Here is an 18,141-nt window from a genome sequence, read left to right on the forward strand (position 1 = left end):
CCTAAAGACATGCATATCTTGATGCCTTTTTTCTCCTCAGATCAAGGGGAAATATCCCAAGGCTCACATCAGGACATGGGCCTGGGGGTCGGAAGCCAAGGAGCAAAGCAGTCAGCCTAGAGCTGACCTGGGCCCCCAGGACTCCTCCTGCTTGCCCACTAGCAGAAGCAAAGGCCAGATAGCAAATGTGACCAACTGGAGCCCTCGTTTACTCATTCAATAGATATTCAGTGAGTATTTAGCTACTGGAATTATAGCACTGACCTAAGCAGACAAAAATCCCTGCCCGTCGGGGGTTTATGTGCTTGGAGAGAAAAAAACAAATGATTAAAAACAAAACAAAACATGTACAGAGAGAATGGGTTAGGTGATTACATTTGCTCGGAGGATCAGGGTGATGGGGACGGGAATGGGGCATGCTACTTTATTCTGTATGATCAGGGACGCGTGTCTGACAAGGTGACCAAGAGGAGAGCAGAAGCCACCTGACAATTTGAGGCAAAGCATCCCACGGTAGGCAGAGGAAACAGCAAAGGCCAAGGGCACTGCGTGAGATTTCTCTTGCAGCTGTAACAAAAGATCACAGACTTGGTGGCTTAAAACAGCACACATAATCATCTTACAGTTCCAGAAGTCAAAAATCAAAAAAAGGAAAAAAAGGACAGGGCCGTGATCCTTCTGGAGGCTCTAGGAAAAAATCCATTGCATTGTTGTTTCTAGGGGCTGCCCACAGGCCTCGGCTCGTGGCCCACACCACTCTGATCTCTGCTTCCCTCCTCATATCTCTATCCCAGACTGTCCCTCTTCTAAGGACCCCAGGGATGACATTGAGCCCACACGGATCACCCAGAATCATCGCCCCATCTCAAGGTCCTTAACTTAGTCCCATCTGCTGTGGAAGGCAATACAGCCATAGGGCTGGGGGATGAGGCTGTGAACACCTCGAGGAGGCCGTGATTCTGCTGACTCCAGGCACTGAATCCGGAGTTCACCTGGCAGGTTTGATACCTGGCGTGTCTGTGGAATACCGGGGAGCCGACCTGCCTGGAACAGGCAGAGGGAGGAATACGGGGCAGTGGGCTAATGCCCTGAGTTCGTGGAAAGCTGCTCCTGTGGACCCTCATTGCCTAAACACAGGAAGGATTTAAGAGCCAAATAGAAGCCCGAGAATAAGGTTTATCAGCGAAGGTAGGACTGACACCCCGGGCCACCTAAGTCGTTGCTCTGGGGTTGCCCTGTGCACTGTGGGTCGTTCAGCAGCCTCCCTGGGCTCCACCCACCAGGTGCAGCACCCTGTCCCTGGTCAGGAGGACCACAGATGTTCCCCGGGGAGAAGCTGCTTCCTTCAATGGTTGAGATAATGTGGAACAGAGGAATGATAGCACCTACCATGTTCTGAAAGGATCACTTGTCTTAAAAAAAAAAAAAATTCAGACATAGCAATTAAAATAACCAAAAGTCACACAAATTATGTTGCACCACACCAGGAAATGCACCATTCACACAAGGGAGAAGGACAGGACAACTGAGAGAAGGTCTCTGCCTGTTACTCCAGTACAATTTACAAAGAATGAAGATGTTTAATGACGCTAAGCAAATATGAAAATCGGGGCTCCCCATGACCATTGGTGGCAGTGCAAAAGTGGCTAAGTCATTTTGGGGGTATCTATCAAAACTTTTTCTTTTCTTTTTTTTTTTTGTAGGCTCCACACAGGGCTCGAACTCAGGACCCTGAGATTGAGACCTGAGCTGAAATTAAGAGTCAAACACTCAACCAACTGATCCACCCAGGCGCGCCTATAAAACTTTTCAATGTACGTGCTTTTACACCCATACATTTCACTAAGTATCAGTCCAAGGACACAGTCAGTTCTTCAAGGCTGAGGCCATTAAAAGATATGCACTGTTTGTGGAAAGGAAGAACTGCAGCCATCTAGGTAGGATGTCTGTCCACAGAGGGATGCTAAGCTATGCATCCATACTACATTTAACTACACTGTACTTAATTTATTTAAATGTTTAGATAGAAGCCAATGCCACACCAAACCATTAATTGTGGGAAGTGCAATGAGAGAAGGGGAAAGAGGGTGGTCTCTATGGATTGTGCCTGTGACAAAAACAATGTATTCGTGTACTATTTTTGTAATTAAAGAGAAGTGGGATGCCTGGGTGGCTCAGAGGTTGAGCATCTGCCTTTGGCTCAGGTAGTGATCCCAGGATCCTGGAATCGAGTCCCGCATCGGGCTCCCCACAGGGAGCCTGCTTCTCCCTCGGCCTGTGTCTCTGCCTCCCTCTGTGTCTCTCATAGATAAATTTTTTAAAAAGGGGAGAATACAAGTGGGCATGCACATCTGTAAACATGCATGTGTTATGTGTATGTACAAGCACACACAGGCATGTGCTTCTGACTCTGGCATGTGTGTACAGACGTGTACATACGCAACCCCAGCAGATACTGTCCAGGTGTGGGTAGGGAGAGGTCCTCGCCCCCAGGCAGAGCCACTGATAAACTGATATATTTCTGTTAGTTGGGGAGGAGTTTATCTCCCAAATAGGTTAAAGACCATGTAAAATAGCATCGCATAAACCACACAATTTTTCTGAAATGCCCAGAACAGGGCAGGTACTGGGTAGAAAGAAGTACAATCTCCCACTCTCCCAGCAGCTTCTCTGCCCACTACTGTGGGGTGTGGATGAAGCTCCTGGGGTCACCCACACAGACCGGCCAGCAGGAAATCACACAGGGATGGGCCCGGGCCCGCTGGGGCAGCACAGTCCTCCAGCACAGAGCAGGGGTTCTCAGCCTCAGCACTGGTGACATATGGGGGGATCCTTCTCTCTGTGGGGCCCGCCTATGCACCACAGGATGTTGAGCAGCAGTCTTGGGCTCTACCGGCTAGATGCCAATAGCAGGTCCCCCGGAGTTGTGACAAACAAAAATGCCTCCAGACACAGCCAGAAGTCCCCTGGGGGTAAAGTCCTCACTCTCTCTGTTGGGAACCACTGTGCTAGTGGGAAAAGGACAGGCAGTGCTTGAGCAAGCCAATCCAGGATGTCTTCACAACGTGTGTCTGATATTTAAATGTTGCCAATGCAGCCCAGAAGGGCGTTTCTGTCCCACAAAGGCTGAAGCAGGGGGCAGGGCTCCCCCAGCCCCGTCCCACATAGCTGCAGCGCATTTCCTAACAAGGTCCTGGAAATCCTGATCCTGAGATATCACTGTCATTTAAGATACTGATGAAATGCAGTGTCTTCTCCTGAATAATTTTCTTAAATACTTGCCTTTTCGCCCATATTATCTCAACATTCAAGAGGTTATTGTGTCCCGATACTATCTCTAGAAAACAAAGAAATCACTTGCTATGTTCAGTAAATGTCACAGCAAAATACATAACAGTGATGTTCATAGGGGAGCAACCATGCCTTTTCTGCATTTTAATACAGCATAGCACATTCCAGCACCCACACAGTGCAGCCCAGGAGAAACATGCAAGAATGAGCAGAGGAATATTCAAAGGGCACAACAGCCCCTGAAACGGGCACCACGTTCAGAAGGAACGCATGACACACGGGCACTCTGACCGCCGAGATAAGCAGCGTGTCCCAACAGACTTGGCAGGGGTCTGGCTGGAAACATAAAGTCCACCACAGACACGGGGTGAGAAGCCAGGAGGAAGCGGGCATGAAAGCTCTGAGCAAACAGAAGGCCCGTGCAGGGCATGCCGGCCTTCTAGCAGGGAGTCATATGATCTGCTTTTGTTGCTATTTTTACATTTTCTAAAAAGGCGACAAAGTGGATTTCCAGACATCATGAATGATACAGTATATTGAGCAGGCCCGACCAGTTAGCTTCCAGAAAGGATTCCTTTACCCCACCTGGCATTCCTCTCCTTCTCCCCCACCCTCCGAGAAAATAGTTCGTATGTGACTAAAGAGACTTTTTAAAAAAAGATACTCTTCATAGCTTTCTGAAGCACATATTTGGAAGTAATTTGGTTTTAAGGCTCTTTTCAGAAGATGCAAAAGAGAGAAAGTCTCCAGAAAAAGGCCATGAAAGCTGGGGGGGGGGGGGGGGGTTGGTGAGAATACCGAAACCAGGGTCCTGCGAACATGCAGAGGGACGTGACATGCTAAAAATACTGCCTGCCGGTGAGGATTACATGCTGCCTCTCATTTCTGCCCTCGTCCTACAGTTAAGGGCTGGGGGGTTGGGGGGGGAGAGAAAGACAAATTCTGAAAACGGAGAGACAGGGTCAAGTCTCAATTTTCCGAGGGCAGATGATTTACAGCGAAGGTCAACAGGAATGGCTGTACTTCCGTTCTCTCCATCGAAATCCAGCCCATGAGGTACTGCTGTCACCTGCTGACCTTAGTCCTTATTAAACTGTCTTTTCAACCAAGATATGTGACTTTTCCGGTTAATTAGGAACGACATGCGTAAAAGATAAGGCAATTATGCTGAAACCGGTCTGAGGGACTGTTGCTGCTCGCAGAGCTGGAGTCCTGAGCTACCTGACGATAAGGGAGCCGACAAAGTCTCTGTCTTTATTAGATCCTGTCTTCGTAACTGTTCACAACAGCGAGAATTTCACGTTTTAAATGCACATGAAATTTTAGTGTGGGTATTAAGAAGCTTATGCAGAAAGAAAGATCCTGGATTTTTTTATTCAAGCAGACACTGCTTTCTGATGACAGCCCCACGCTGGCGTTCCACAAAACCTCTTCCCATGGGAGAAAGAAAGGGAGCAGAAGGCAAGATTTTAAAAAGGAACTTCTTACCTCTTTCTTGCTTCCTCATACTGCCAATTAAGCCTGACTCGGTCTACAAGTCTTGTTTTATCATCAAAGACAAACTTTCAGGAACAGAAGAAAAAAAAGGGGGGACATATTAAAAACATATTTTTAAAAGAGAAAATTCATTTCAACTTGCAGCAACAATGAATAATATCTTAATATGTCCTTAAATTTCCATTTTTCAAGGGTCTGGAAGGAAACACACTAAACAATGCTCAGTTGCTACCTCTGGTTGGTGGGAGCTGTGAGTGGGGCTGGGAAGGCTGCTTCCCAAACACTGGTGGATTTGTTTTTTGTTTTTTGTTTTTTTTTTCCCCACAATGGAAGTGTATTCATCTACTGTGTAATTCCTAACAACAACAAAAAATTAAGTTTAAAAAAATAAAGAATTGGGGATCCCTGGGTGGCTCAGTGGTTTAGTGCCTGCCTTTGGCTCAGGGTGCGATCCTGGAGACCCGGGATCGAATCCCACGTTGGGCTCCCAGTGCATGGAGCCTGCTTCTCCCTCTGCCTGTGTCTCTGCCTCTCTCTCTATCATAAATAAATATTAAAAAAAATAAAGAATTGTCTAGCAAAAGTTGATACAAAGGCAAAAATATTCATCCCATTTTGTACAGTACGTTCTCTCGTTCTTCAATAAATACAGCATGATGATGTTCTCCTAAGCAGTCACAAGACCTGAAGGAGATAGACAAGCTATGTGAGGTATGGGCTACAGGCCTCCTTCGAATGTTATGTGGCATGTTAAAGCACCAAAGGCCAAAAGCAAAGAAAGCAAGGTCTGAAAGAGCCCGCTGAGGGCACATCACCTCAGAGTTAGAATGGAAATGTGGTGCTCTGGTGTGATCACTAGCTGAACTTAATATTTTCATATCAATCACACTGAACTGTTTGTTCCTAAAACAAAACAAAAAACGACCTGTATGGAGATAATTGTAGCTCACCTTGGTTATTTCTTTGTTCATTCTTGGAAATATATAACACTACTTCATTAAATCAATTGTTGCTGTAGATCTGACCTTAACTAGACCATATATTGTAGCCACTAAGTCTTTTTTTTTAATCTCATATCAACAAACATTTGAAAATATTCTATTTGAATGATTGGTGACGAATTTATTGATACCAGTTTTGATATACATTAATAGGAATTTCTTCATATCTTCATTGCCTTGAATGGCGAGATGAAGAAATGCCTTATGGGGGACTGAGCGAGCATTCTCTGATGGGATGGGTAATAATTTTACACATTTTAACAGCCTCATCCGGTACCCCTTCTCCATGGTTTCTTCAGTACAACTATATGGATACTATAGCATCACATCTCTTAGAAATTGTCTACACTGGAAATGAGCTATTGGTTACCTCATCACCTTGTTAGAGACTCCTGCAGCTGACCCCTCATCAAGACCAGTAAATGTCATTTCTTAAACCTCTTCTTCATGCTGTCTATAGATCTCTAAGCTCTGTTTCTGCATTCTTCTTTGAGAACAAAAAGGACATCTTAGTCAAAAAAAGGAGAAACCTATGGCCCAATGGATTTAACAGGTTCCCCCTTCACGGTTTCTATGTAGTCTTACAGCACATACCGCAATCACTAAATCCCAATGTTAGGCCTGTGGTGCAGACACACTTGTGTTTGCAAAGGCATGTCTAATTACATCAAGGCCCATCCTAAAAAAAAACCGATGACTCAAAGTGCTAACTAAGTCAGGTATGTAGATGTCTAAGATGGTCCCCAATGGTCTCCACTTCTTCAGATTTGCCCCAAGTGAAATCACCTTGAGTGCACTCTAGAGCCATAATTTGCCTGTAACCAACAGAATACAACAAGGATGATAGGAAGCCATTCCTGTGATTAGCTTACAAAAGATGGTGACTTCCATCTTGCTAGCAGACTCAGTTTGCACACTTTGATGAAGCAAGCTACTGTGCCAGAGAGGATACTCTATATGGTAAAGCAGCAGAGCCCTCCATCCAACAACCTGTGAGCAAGTGAATCCTGCCAACAGTCGTGTGAGCTTGAGTGGCCCCTTCCCCAGTCAAGTCCTCAGATGAGACCACAGCCCTGGGTGACACCCTACCTGGAGTTTCGGGAGAACCCCTGATATACAGGACCCTGCCCAGACTCCTGAGAAGCAGGATGAGTCTGAGATAATACAAGAGTGCTGTTTTCAGATGCTAGGTTTGGGAGTAATCTGTTATGCAGCAAGAGCCAACTAATCCATTACAGCCTTTCAATATACTTTTTTATAACTACATGATATAGTGGAAAGCACAGGGGTGGGTTTAGGAATCAGAGATGTTGACTGAAACCCAAGCAGATCTGCCTCTCCCTGGCTACATGACCTTAGGTGACTTGGTACCTCTATCCCCTCATCTATCAAAAGGATATGGAAACAACTAACAAGACAACAGCCATGAAGCTGTCAACCCAGGGCCCCAGTAACCTCACAAACATGACAATTTACTGTTCAAGTTACTGCAACAGCATAACCAGCCACTCTGCACCTGACATTTTTAGAAAGTCTTCCTAGATCATTAGAGATTAGAATCTTTGATCTTACCTGTTTCTAACTAGTTGAATCTCTAAATTCTAACTCTAACCTATGATAAAAGTAATAAATTATTCATGGAATTCAATGAGACTTGTTTCTTTCCTTCCCACATGTCAAAATCTTTAGGCAAAAGTGGAAGATGTTTCTGACCTACAGACTCTTCTCTGTGTGTTATACAGATGGTGATCATATTCTTTCAACCAAAATTGCCTTGTCAAAAATGTCTAAGTGTAAAAAACCAAAAAACAAAACAAAAAACTGTCAAAGTGTACTTCTGAGAGCAATGACAGGAAAACTGAAAATAGGACTGTTTCAGGACGTCCAGAAAGAGTCACTATTTACCATATTATACTCAAAGAGTTACTATTTGCTCAAATTTCAAAATATTAACTAATTATTTAAAACCCAGTGTTTTTTGTCAATGGCTTTTTTTTCTCCTTTTTCTTTTTCTTTATTTAATTTTGGGGAGGACATTCCACATTCCACTGGTGGCTCATCTTTACTTAATAAGCCCTAAGAAAAAGAAGCCATCTTTTTTTTCCCATTTGTTTTCTGTTTGTAATAAACTTCACTCAGTAACATTACAACAGTAATGTCTTTAAGTATTCACTACCCTACTTCAGATGATGATTGCCAACTTTGTTTTTGTGGCTAATTCAAGGCTTCACTAATTATCAAAAGGGGCATTATAAAATCCTTCCAAATTCCAAGCAAAATTAATTTTGATTCAATTCAATTTCCTGACATTCTTTTAGAACAAGAAATAGCATCAAAGTATAACCTAAGGGCAACACAGCCACAAAGCCTCTGAAAATCACTGGTCTAAGCCAAAGATCACTAAACTATGGGCCCCACAGGCCAAATCCTGTTTTTATAAATAAAGTTTTATTGGAACACAGCCCTGCCCATTCGTTCACATATTGCCCATGGCTGCCTTTGCACTATAACAACACAATTAGGTAGTTATAGCAGAGACTGCATGGCCTACAAGGCCTAAAGTATTTACTATGTGGACCTTTACAGGAAAAGTTAGCTGATCCCTGCTCTAAACTATCATATGTCAGGGCGCCTAAGTGGCTAAGTCAGTTAAGCGTCCGACTCTTGATTTCGGCTCAGATCACGAGCTCAGGGTCATGGGATTGAGTCCCACACTGGGCTCCATGCTCAACGCAGAGACTGCTTGTCTCTCTCCCTCTGCTCCTCCCCCTGTTCACACACTCTCTCTCTAATGACAGGTAAAATCTTTAAAAATAAATAAAATAAAATAAAATGTCATATGTCTGTTAAAAACCTATCTAAACTTGAGGGGCCTACGTAGCACCATTGGTCAAGTGTCCCACTTTTGGTTTTGGCTCAGGTCGTGATCTCAGGGTCATGAGATAGAGCCCTGCGTCAGGCTCTATGCTCAGCATGGAGTTAAGTTTCTCCCTCTCCCTCTGCCCCTTCCCCTCTGCATTTTCTCTCTCTCTCTCTCTCTCAAATAAATAAGTCTTAAAAAAAAAAAAAACTACACACACACATCTAAACTGAACTCTCAAAAGGATTCTGCCAAATCCAAATCACAAGGACAGAGGTAATAAGCAATTCGATTGCCTTCCAGGCCATGGAACCTTCACAGCTGGATTCTTCCTTCAAATTTAATGGCACAAAAGCCAAAACATTTCTGAAGAGAAAGTGGCAAAGTCAAACAAATGAGTGATGGCAACATGAAAGCAACTCTCCTTCCCCTGGGCACACTCGGTTCTTTCCCGTTCCTGGCATACCTCTCCAATGATGTCGGTCTGAGACCCAGCATCGCAGAACTGCTGAGGTAAATCGCCAAGCGCAGCTGGGTTGTGAGGGAGCTCTTGCGGAGGGTCGCTAAGAGAAAAGCTATTCCTGAAGCCATCGCTCAGCTTGGCCAGACTCTGCAACAGAAGGAAACGAGTTATTGAGCAGAGGTGGTAATGCTTCATTTCACTGGCTCCAGGGCAGCTGCGTTGGTACCAGAGACCTGGCCTACGCCAGCCCCCAGCCCCACCAGATGTAGAAGACACGGCCATCACCTCATGCACCTTTGATACAATGCACGGCCACCTACATCAGAGAATGGGCGAGTCCTCCTGGCAGCGTGTCAAGAGTGTAGAGAACTGTGGTACCATTTTGATTGTTTCTTAAACCTTTGTTTTCTAAAGAAAAGAAATAAGCAATCCCACCCTCCCGTCAAGAAAAAGCCAAACTCAGAGAAACAGACTGGAATGGTAGGTCACCAGGGGCTGAGGGGTCAAAGGGCAAGGACTCTCGGTTATAAGATGAATCCGTTCCAGGCCGTAACGTACAGCATGGTGACTACAGTGAGCAACGTATCTATGTGAGGTGACGGATGTGTTAACTAACTTTATCGTGGTAATCGTTTCACAGTATATGTGTATATCAAATCATCAGGTCTTATACCTTAAATTTATAAAATTTTATTTCTCAATCGCACCTCAATAAAAACGGGGGGCACTACCTGTATCAATAAATGAGTCTGACAGAGATGAGTGGTGCCAACTTGAGATTTTTATAAACCACACAGAAGGAAAACCACTCCCAGATGATGTTTAGATATTTTATATAACCTGATTTTTCAGTCGTAATTCTACGTGGTCAAGAGTCATCTCATATGGATGTTAGTTTGCCAAAAACTAGAGTAAGCATGCCTTCTGGTATATGTAACTCCTTTGGGTGAAAGTCAAAAAGGAATCAGATCTTCAACAGCTTTTTAGAAGACTTTTGAATATATTTATCTTCAGCAGACATTTCTGCAGACACCAGAATGTGCAGGTGCAGTGTAACACCTGTAGCTGGTTCTGGATCTAAACAAAGGCATGTTGGAACGGGCCGATATTGTTAAGCTCATAAAAGAAAGACAGAACAACTTCTTTGCTTTTCCCAGATAGGACGTTGCCCATGCCTCTCCCAGGAGCTTCTCGGGGAGGATGCTGGGGTCTAAAACTTCTTACAGAAATTCTATCTCCAGCCTCCATGGTGGGCAAACCACTTGAGGCACCTGGGTGGCTTGCCCCAGCCCTGCACATTTGGCAAGGCCTCCAAGCCCCCAGGGTGAAATATCATGTGGCTCACCCCTGGGGTTTGGGCTTAGATGAGATGGGTGATGTCCATGTAGCACCCCATCCAACACTGTGCTCGGGGACCTCAGTAAACGCCAGTAGCTGTTCCTGCCACCAGTGCTCGGAGAAAATCTACCCATTGACCATTTACCTCTCATGACCTGGAGAGGGCATCTGAAAATACGGATTTGGGGGTCACATCCCCAGAGCCTAATCTAGCAGGCCTGGGTGAGGGCTCTGCAATGGTCAACTTAATGGCCACTGTGGGGACACTCCACAAGTCTCCTGCATCCTTGACCTTCGGAAACACTGCATGCAAGGCAGTTATGTGTGAACCTGTCTCATTGGGCCCACGAGTCCGGGCTCTGCTTCACATGTCGTTCTAGGTCTTACATTCTGCAGAATCTAGACAAATGACTACCAGGTACCCAGTGTGTTGAGCAAAAAATGGAAGCCATAACAGAAACATCCGAATGCACACTAGGATCAAGCAAAAAGGCCAGCGTGCATCCGTCTGCAAAAACTCAACATTTTTCTAAAAATAACAAAATCTACAGATGTTCAAGGGACAAAAAAATAAAGCAGTATAAAGCTCAATGATCCCAGCCATTTAATTCAAATCTATCCACGCAGTAGGATACTATGCAGCCATGTCAAGGAACAAAGCAGCTCATTGTGTACAGATACGGGAAAAGGTACAGGGTATTATCGTTACGTGAGGAAGTCAGGGCACAACAGCAGCAGGCACAGCCCTAGCTTTCTGTGGGGACAGCTGAACATGTGTTCACTATCTCCCGTGTCCGCAAAAATGCTTGCAGGGTATACAAGACGCTAACAGAAGTAGTTACGGGAGATGAGAGAATGAGGTGATAGCAAGACTTCTCATCATAGGCTTTTTACATTATTTTGATTATTGAACAATACGTATCACCCATCACAGTATGGCTTAAATTGTGTCCTCCCAAATGATATGTTCAAGACCTAAGAATCTGTGAGTCCGAGCTTATTTGGAAAAAGAACTGTTGCAGATGGAATCAAGTTAAGGAGAGGTCATAGTGAATCAGAGCAGGTTCTAGTCCAATGGTTGGCATCCTTGGAAGAAGAGAAAATTTGGACACAGAAACACAAGGAGAACACCATGTGACCATGAAAGCAGAGATCAGAGCCATGCATCTATGAGGCAAAGAATGCCAAGGATTGCCAGCAGCTACTAGATGCTGGAAGAGGTGAGGGAGGGTCTTCTCCTAGAGCCTTGAGAGAGAGAGAGAGAGCGTGGCCCTGCTGGCACCTTGATTCTGAACACCTGGCCTCCAGACTCCGAAAGAACAAATCGCAGTTGTTCTATACAAGCGTGTGGTACTTTGTCATGGCAACTCTAGGAAACTAACACTCTTATTTTTAAGTATTTTAATATATAATATACAGAAATATATACACATATAAAGAACATATATTTGTATATGACACGTATGTGTTTTTTTTAATATTTTTTTTTAATTTTTATTTATTTATGATAGTCACAGAGAGAAAGAGAGAGAGAGAGGCAGAGACACAGGCAGAGGGAGAAGCAGGCCCCATGCACCGGGAGCCCGATGTGGGATTCGATCCCGGGTCTCCAGGATCGCGCCCTGGGCCAAAGGCAGGCGCCAAACCGCTGCGCCACCCAGGGATCCCGACACGTATGTGTTTTAAAATATATATGAATTGTATACATAACAAATATATATTGTAAATACATATTTTCCTAAAATTTTAACTAGAAAGACAAATGGAGGGCATCCCCGGTGGCTCAGTAGTTTAGCGCTGCCTTCGACCCAGGGCGTGATTCTGGGGACCCGGGATCGAGTCCCACATCAGGCTCCCTCTGCCTGTGTCTCTGCCTCGCTCTCTCTCTCTCTGCGTCTATCATGAATAAATAAATAAAATCTTAAAAAAAAAAAAAAAAGGACAAATGGACACGCAGGCAGGCAGGCAAATGGACATGGGATCCGAAGAGTGCCAGGCCCCTACCTGCATCAGGTCCCGCCTCTCTTTCTCGCCTGTGCAAATGGCTTTCTTGATGGTCCGGAGCTCACTCATTATAGCCTGTGCCTCATCCAGTTTGTAGTTGGTGTGAGCACTTGACATCTTACGATCAATCCTGGTTAAAAAAGAAAAATCAGAGTCATTCCATGCAAGATTAAAGCATTTCACTGAATGACAAGGAAAAACTCAGAAGCTTTATAGGAAGGTGGAAAAGAGTTAAACTCATTGGTTCGGCAAAGAGAAATAAAGATCCCATAAAACCTTTCCTGCTTGTGGTAAATACGCAGAGATGAGAGTTGGCCACTGGACGACTTCCTTTGCTCCAGGAACATCCAATGCAGGTGAGGACTTTCGAGTCAGGATTCCCATGACCTCTACTAATGATTAGGCAACAAACATTGGCTTAAGTAATTCCCTGAGATTTTAAACACCTCTCTGAGAGGAGGATCGTGTCTTATTTGTTTATCCCCAGCATCTGGGGTAGTGGTCAAAAATGTCTATTAATAAACACATGAATGACACCTGTGTGCAAGAACATATGGGAAAGGGCAAAAAATTGTGAAGCGATAGTGATGCCTTACATAAAATCGCCAACTCTATGTCTCCTCTACCTTTCTTTTATCTCATTCTGGTTCTAATTTCTCTTTCTCTCTCCCTACTACTCACCTCTTCAATTCTTTCCTGCAATCCAAATATCCATTCGTCCTTCCTCCCTTCCTTCCATCTAGCTAAACTTCCTCCCTCCCCTGCTCCTCCCTTCCTTCTCTCCTGCTGGGCAGTCCGCCCCTGTGCACACAACCCCCGGTCTGGGTGCTGGAAACAGAGCACTGACCAAGCCAAGGCTTGGCTCTGGCTTTCCCAGAGTAGGCAGTCTCCTACAGCACACCCTTTGTCTTACCTTCCCTACCCAGGTCTGGAGACCTAGAAGCCCTCGGAGCTAAAGAGGTTGGATACTTTGGTCCAGAAATGGCATGAACTCCCTCTCTGGAAAGCCAATAGCATGCTTTTCAGATTCCAGATCCTCCATCACACAGGTCCTGGTGCTCAACGGTTTCCCCTATGTGACCGGGAAATCTGGCTCCTTAACGGCCAGCCCAAACTCCCTTTATTCTCCACTCACGAAAGCATCCTGGCATGCTGGTGAGTCCCAGTGACACTCCAGCATGACAGCAGGACCCTGGGCAAGGCACTTCACCTCTTTACACCTCAGTTTAATGCTTCCCCCATTTACTGAGAAAATGTTCAGAGACAGCTTACTTGCCAGAGCTCCTGGCATGTAATGTTTGCAAGTGATTATTATTATCAGGACGGTGCTGAATCTGCGAACTCATGGAAGACAAAGTAAAGAATTGACCAACTCCACTACTTTAAGCCAGAGACGGTCTGTGCTATCAGCAGCCTTGGAATAAGAGAAGGACAAATAAAACAGGCAGGAACCCGTTCTCTCCCTCTGAAATCAGGCTTCAGGGCTCAAGAGCGCTGCTGTGACTTGCATCAGCTAGAATTGATGTATTTATGAAAATTGGTCCTGGGTCCTCTTCGAAGCATGGAGTGGATGTGAGCGCATCATAGGTCCCCACACACTCAATGGTGACATCCCTACATCCCAACATGGCTTGGCCATGTGTTTTCCCATTTTAGCTGTTTTACAGAGAACCAGGAGTCTCTAACAGAAGGCAGAAATAGAAGGCCATCCATCTCACATTGACCAAAGAAGCAGCCCTACTTTTCTTGCAGAGAAAAATCTAGACCTATTTATGTAATAATGTCTCCCTATACTCATCTTCTGATAAAAGGCTTTCCAATACATCTCATTTAATGTCACAACCAATAACCCACAAAGGCTGATGAAGGTGATAGAAAAGGTTTACATCATTCTCAGACAAAAAACCCAAGGCCAGAGAAATCAGATTTCTCTAGAACAGTCAATGACCAGCACCTCTGCTAACCAGGTCTACTGCTCCTCTAGAGTGAAAAGTACAGCAAATTGATCATCATGTGACACTGACACCCATATGGAGAAATGAAACTCCACTGCATCGAGCAAAACGTTTTCAATTGCATGAAAACCAAAGCTAATCAAATAGCCACAGAAGTACAGACACACATACCCAGTGTTAAGGCTGTAATGCGAGCCGCTACTCATGTCAGCTCCGGCTTTATACTGAAGTGTTGGGATTTCCTTCTGGCTTTTAGTAGCAATAAAGGCTAAGTGTGGCCATCAGTAAACCCAGGGATTGAGCCAGCAGCCTGTCAAGGCACCAAGTTCTACGATGAGAATGGCTGCCACAGAGAGGAAAGGAGGCCCCAAGTCCCCTCAGGAAGAGGGATCCGCAGCCCCATAATTCATCCCGCCAGCGGACACTGCAGAGCACCTAGGACAAGGACAGCTCAGCTTCAAGGTCACGGACATGCGCTCTGGCCTTAGTTTGACCCAAGTGGCTTCGAGACCTTGAAGAGAACACACAGTGGCCCAGAACAGCTGTTTCCACCGTTTTGAGGGTGCCCTGGCATGGGGAGTGGGAGCAACTAAAGGGAGAGCCTGTTTAGGGCTTGGGGACCCTCACCCCTGCTTCAGCAAGCACCTCCCCTTTGCTCTGTCTCAGACATTTTGGTTTCATAGAGGATGTCCTTTGCAGGAAAGGAGAGGGAAAAAGATTCCACTGTTTAAAATGTTTAAAAAGTGTGAAAGCTACTAGGGAACGTGATCTTGAAGTCCTAGTATTTCAGAGCAAATACTGTTATATAATAATAGTATGTAACTATGTTTAAGTAAGTATACATTTCATATATTAATATTATATATTACATTATATAAGAATATAATTATACATAAGGATTATTATATATTATGCAAATCTAACCTAGAAACATTTTATATAGTACATATTATTCAATTATATTATATAATTATATACATAGTACATTAAAATAGTTCGATGTATCAAGCACCTACTAGGTGCCAGGGTCTGGCTGCATGCTTTGCCTTTGTCACCTCCTGGAATCCTCTCAACAGCTTTATGGGGTAAGCATAACCTTCTCAGATTTTATAAGGAAACACATGAGGCTCAGAGAGATAAACTAAGTGGCCCAAGATGACAAGCGAAGGTCTGGGAGAGCTGCCAGGATTCAAACCCACGTCCCCCAGTGCTCAAGTCTGCACTGGATCGCCAAGTGCAGTGATGCCCCTTGATACCGCAGGGGTGCCCCTGCTCAGGGCGGCCAAGGTCGGGCCCATATGCTTTTATAAGGGCAAGCAATGTTTCACAGAACTCCCACCACTTCCAATTTTGCAACTATGATAAATTCTCATCTAATATAAACTTCAAAGAGAAGGAAACCTTTTCCTTTACATCTGCAAAATTCATTTCTTTGGGAGTGTTTTCCCTTTGGTCAAATTCCCTCTAGAACTTTGGTCAAACTCAGAGGATGTGGTCAGTGATTTGGTGTTTTCTAAAATACCAATATATTCCATTTCATAAAGAAAATCATAACATCTGTGACTGCCAAAGAACTGTCTTTTCTTTTTTCAATCTTAATTAAGAGCCCAAGAGAGTGCTTATACATCTGGAAAAAAATGATAGAAAAGCAATACCCACTCAACAAAAGGTGGTACTAATGAAAACCTAAGTTATTATGCAGTGTGCTGTGATCTGAATGTCTATGTCCCACCACCCTGTTCACATGCTGGGATCATAATTCCCAGGGTGACGGTGTTAGGTGGTGGGGCCTTCGGGAGGTGATCAGGTCATGAGAGAGAAGCCCCCATGAATGGGATCAGTGCTCTTATAAAACAGCCCACAGGGTTCCCTGCCCCTTCCATCATGGGAGGACACAGCGAGAAGATGGCTATTTAGGAATCAGGAAGCTGGCTTTCACTGGACACAGAACCTGACCAGGCTGGCACTTCCAGCCTCCAAAACTTTAAGAAATAAATTTCTAGTGTGTATAAGCCACCCAGTCTGTGGTATTTTGTTATAGCAGACCAAATGGACTAAGGCACAGTGTAAAAAAAAAAATCTAGTACACAGACCAGAGTTTTCACTTTTCTCTCAACATCTTGCAGCAGCTTCAGGGAGGTAAGGTGACTTGCTTGAAGTAACACAGCCAGTAAGGGGCACAGTGTGAGGTTCACACCAAGGCCCCTCACATTGGCACTCATCCTCTTCCTCACTGGGTTAGCAATACACTCAAAGTCAAGGCCTCCACACTCACACTATGTCAAACCCAAAGGCCACCCACACAGCCCGTCAAATGTCGTCCCAAAGTACACTGGTGCTCTTTATGGTCTGCTTTTGAAAGAAATGGTTAGAGAGAAGAGAAGAATGTGCAGCTTCGCATGATGACAGAATTGCGGTTGAGAAGGCAGCTTAGAGTTGTTTCTCAACCCCTGCCTCCCGTTGCTCTACAGTTTCCATATTTGTTGTTCAATTTAGGATGCTAAGAGAACTTACTGGCAAGAGTAAAACCACATGGCTTCTTTTTTTAAATAAAGATTTATCCATTTATTAGAAAGAGACAGAGAGAGGGAGAGAGAGCACACACACGCAAGTTGGTGGGGGAGCAAAGGGGAAAAAGCAGACTCTCCACTGAGTGCAGAGCCCGACGATGTGGGACTCGATCCCATGACCCTGAGATGGTGACCTGAGTCAAAATCAAGAGTCAGATGCTTAACCAACTGAGCCATCCAGGGGCCCCAAACTAAATGGCTTCTTAACCCACAGCATGAAGAAAAGGGCTGCCAGGCCTCGAAAGATATTCCATATTAATACCACACATTACAACCCAAAAGAATGAGAAGTTTTGTCACAACTCTACCTTTTACATCACCAGCTTGGGCAGGTGGCCTTGAATGCACTTCAGACACCTTCTGGCAGCTTTCTATCAACAGCAGGTCCTGTGTGGAGCACCAGACCTGTCCCACAACCGGAAACAATGCTCTTTTTGTTTCCACCCCCACCGCTGTATGCTGCACAGTTATCGCAACAGTGCTGGGGGTTCTGCATGGACCGCACCTTACGTGCTAGGTTAATGCGATACTATAGGCCTGAGCCTGTCCCAACTGTGAACAATCCCATTCTTTTCTGAAAACACTAACTCCCCTCAGACAGAAAATGCTAATTCCGATATCTAACAGTGCGGCATTGTAGTACAGAATGCTCGGGAGGGGAGACACACGGGTGTTATTCATACCACCCATAAAGGGAAGAGAAGTTCATCAAGCAGCTACGAGGTTCGAAGCAAAAAGGTTCACCTCATAGTGAAGAATGTGCCACATGGAACCTGGTTATTGGAACATCTACCAAACACCCCTTTCTGTAATCTGAACAGCAGGAATAGGAATGGGATTTCTTAAAACACAATGGAACACAATATGAAGAAGAGAAGGAAGCAAGCACTAGAGGGCAGTTAGTAAGAAGATGATGGGGCCAATTCACAGAGCCCCCCTGTGGTACGGGCAGCCCAGGCCCTCACTCGGAGGGTCCCAGTGTCCAGCAGTGACATGAGCCAAGCATCGGCTCCCGGCGGGCAGGAGCAGCAACATCAGCTGCTCTGCACAGCACCTGGGCCAGGGTCCACTTGGGCCACTCAGCCCTGCCCTGGGCCGCAAGTGTCTGAGTCCTGAGGACCAAGCAAGGAACAAAGCAAAGTCGTCCTTCTCGTGTGGTGTT

The 18,141-nt window shown here is 45.0% G+C and overlaps 1 protein-coding gene across 2 annotated transcripts in view; it reads right to left on the reverse strand.

The window, feature by feature from the left end:
* Positions 1 to 18,141, reverse strand: part of WWC3 (WWC family member 3) — a 119,649-nt gene that overhangs the window by 37,416 nt on the left and 64,092 nt on the right. For both annotated transcript variants that reach the window (XM_077889129.1, XM_077889130.1), the window contains 3 exons: positions 12,455 to 12,584; positions 9,116 to 9,259; positions 4,780 to 4,853 (listed from right to left, as the gene is read on the reverse strand). In XM_077889129.1, the coding sequence (XP_077745255.1) occupies positions 4,780 to 4,853; positions 9,116 to 9,259; positions 12,455 to 12,584 (348 nt within the window). The remainder of the gene's footprint in view (positions 1 to 4,779; positions 4,854 to 9,115; positions 9,260 to 12,454; positions 12,585 to 18,141) is intronic.

Source organism: Canis aureus, chromosome X, assembly GCF_053574225.1.
Source record: "Canis aureus isolate CA01 chromosome X, VMU_Caureus_v.1.0, whole genome shotgun sequence".
Lineage (NCBI taxonomy): Eukaryota > Metazoa > Chordata > Mammalia > Carnivora > Canidae > Canis > Canis aureus.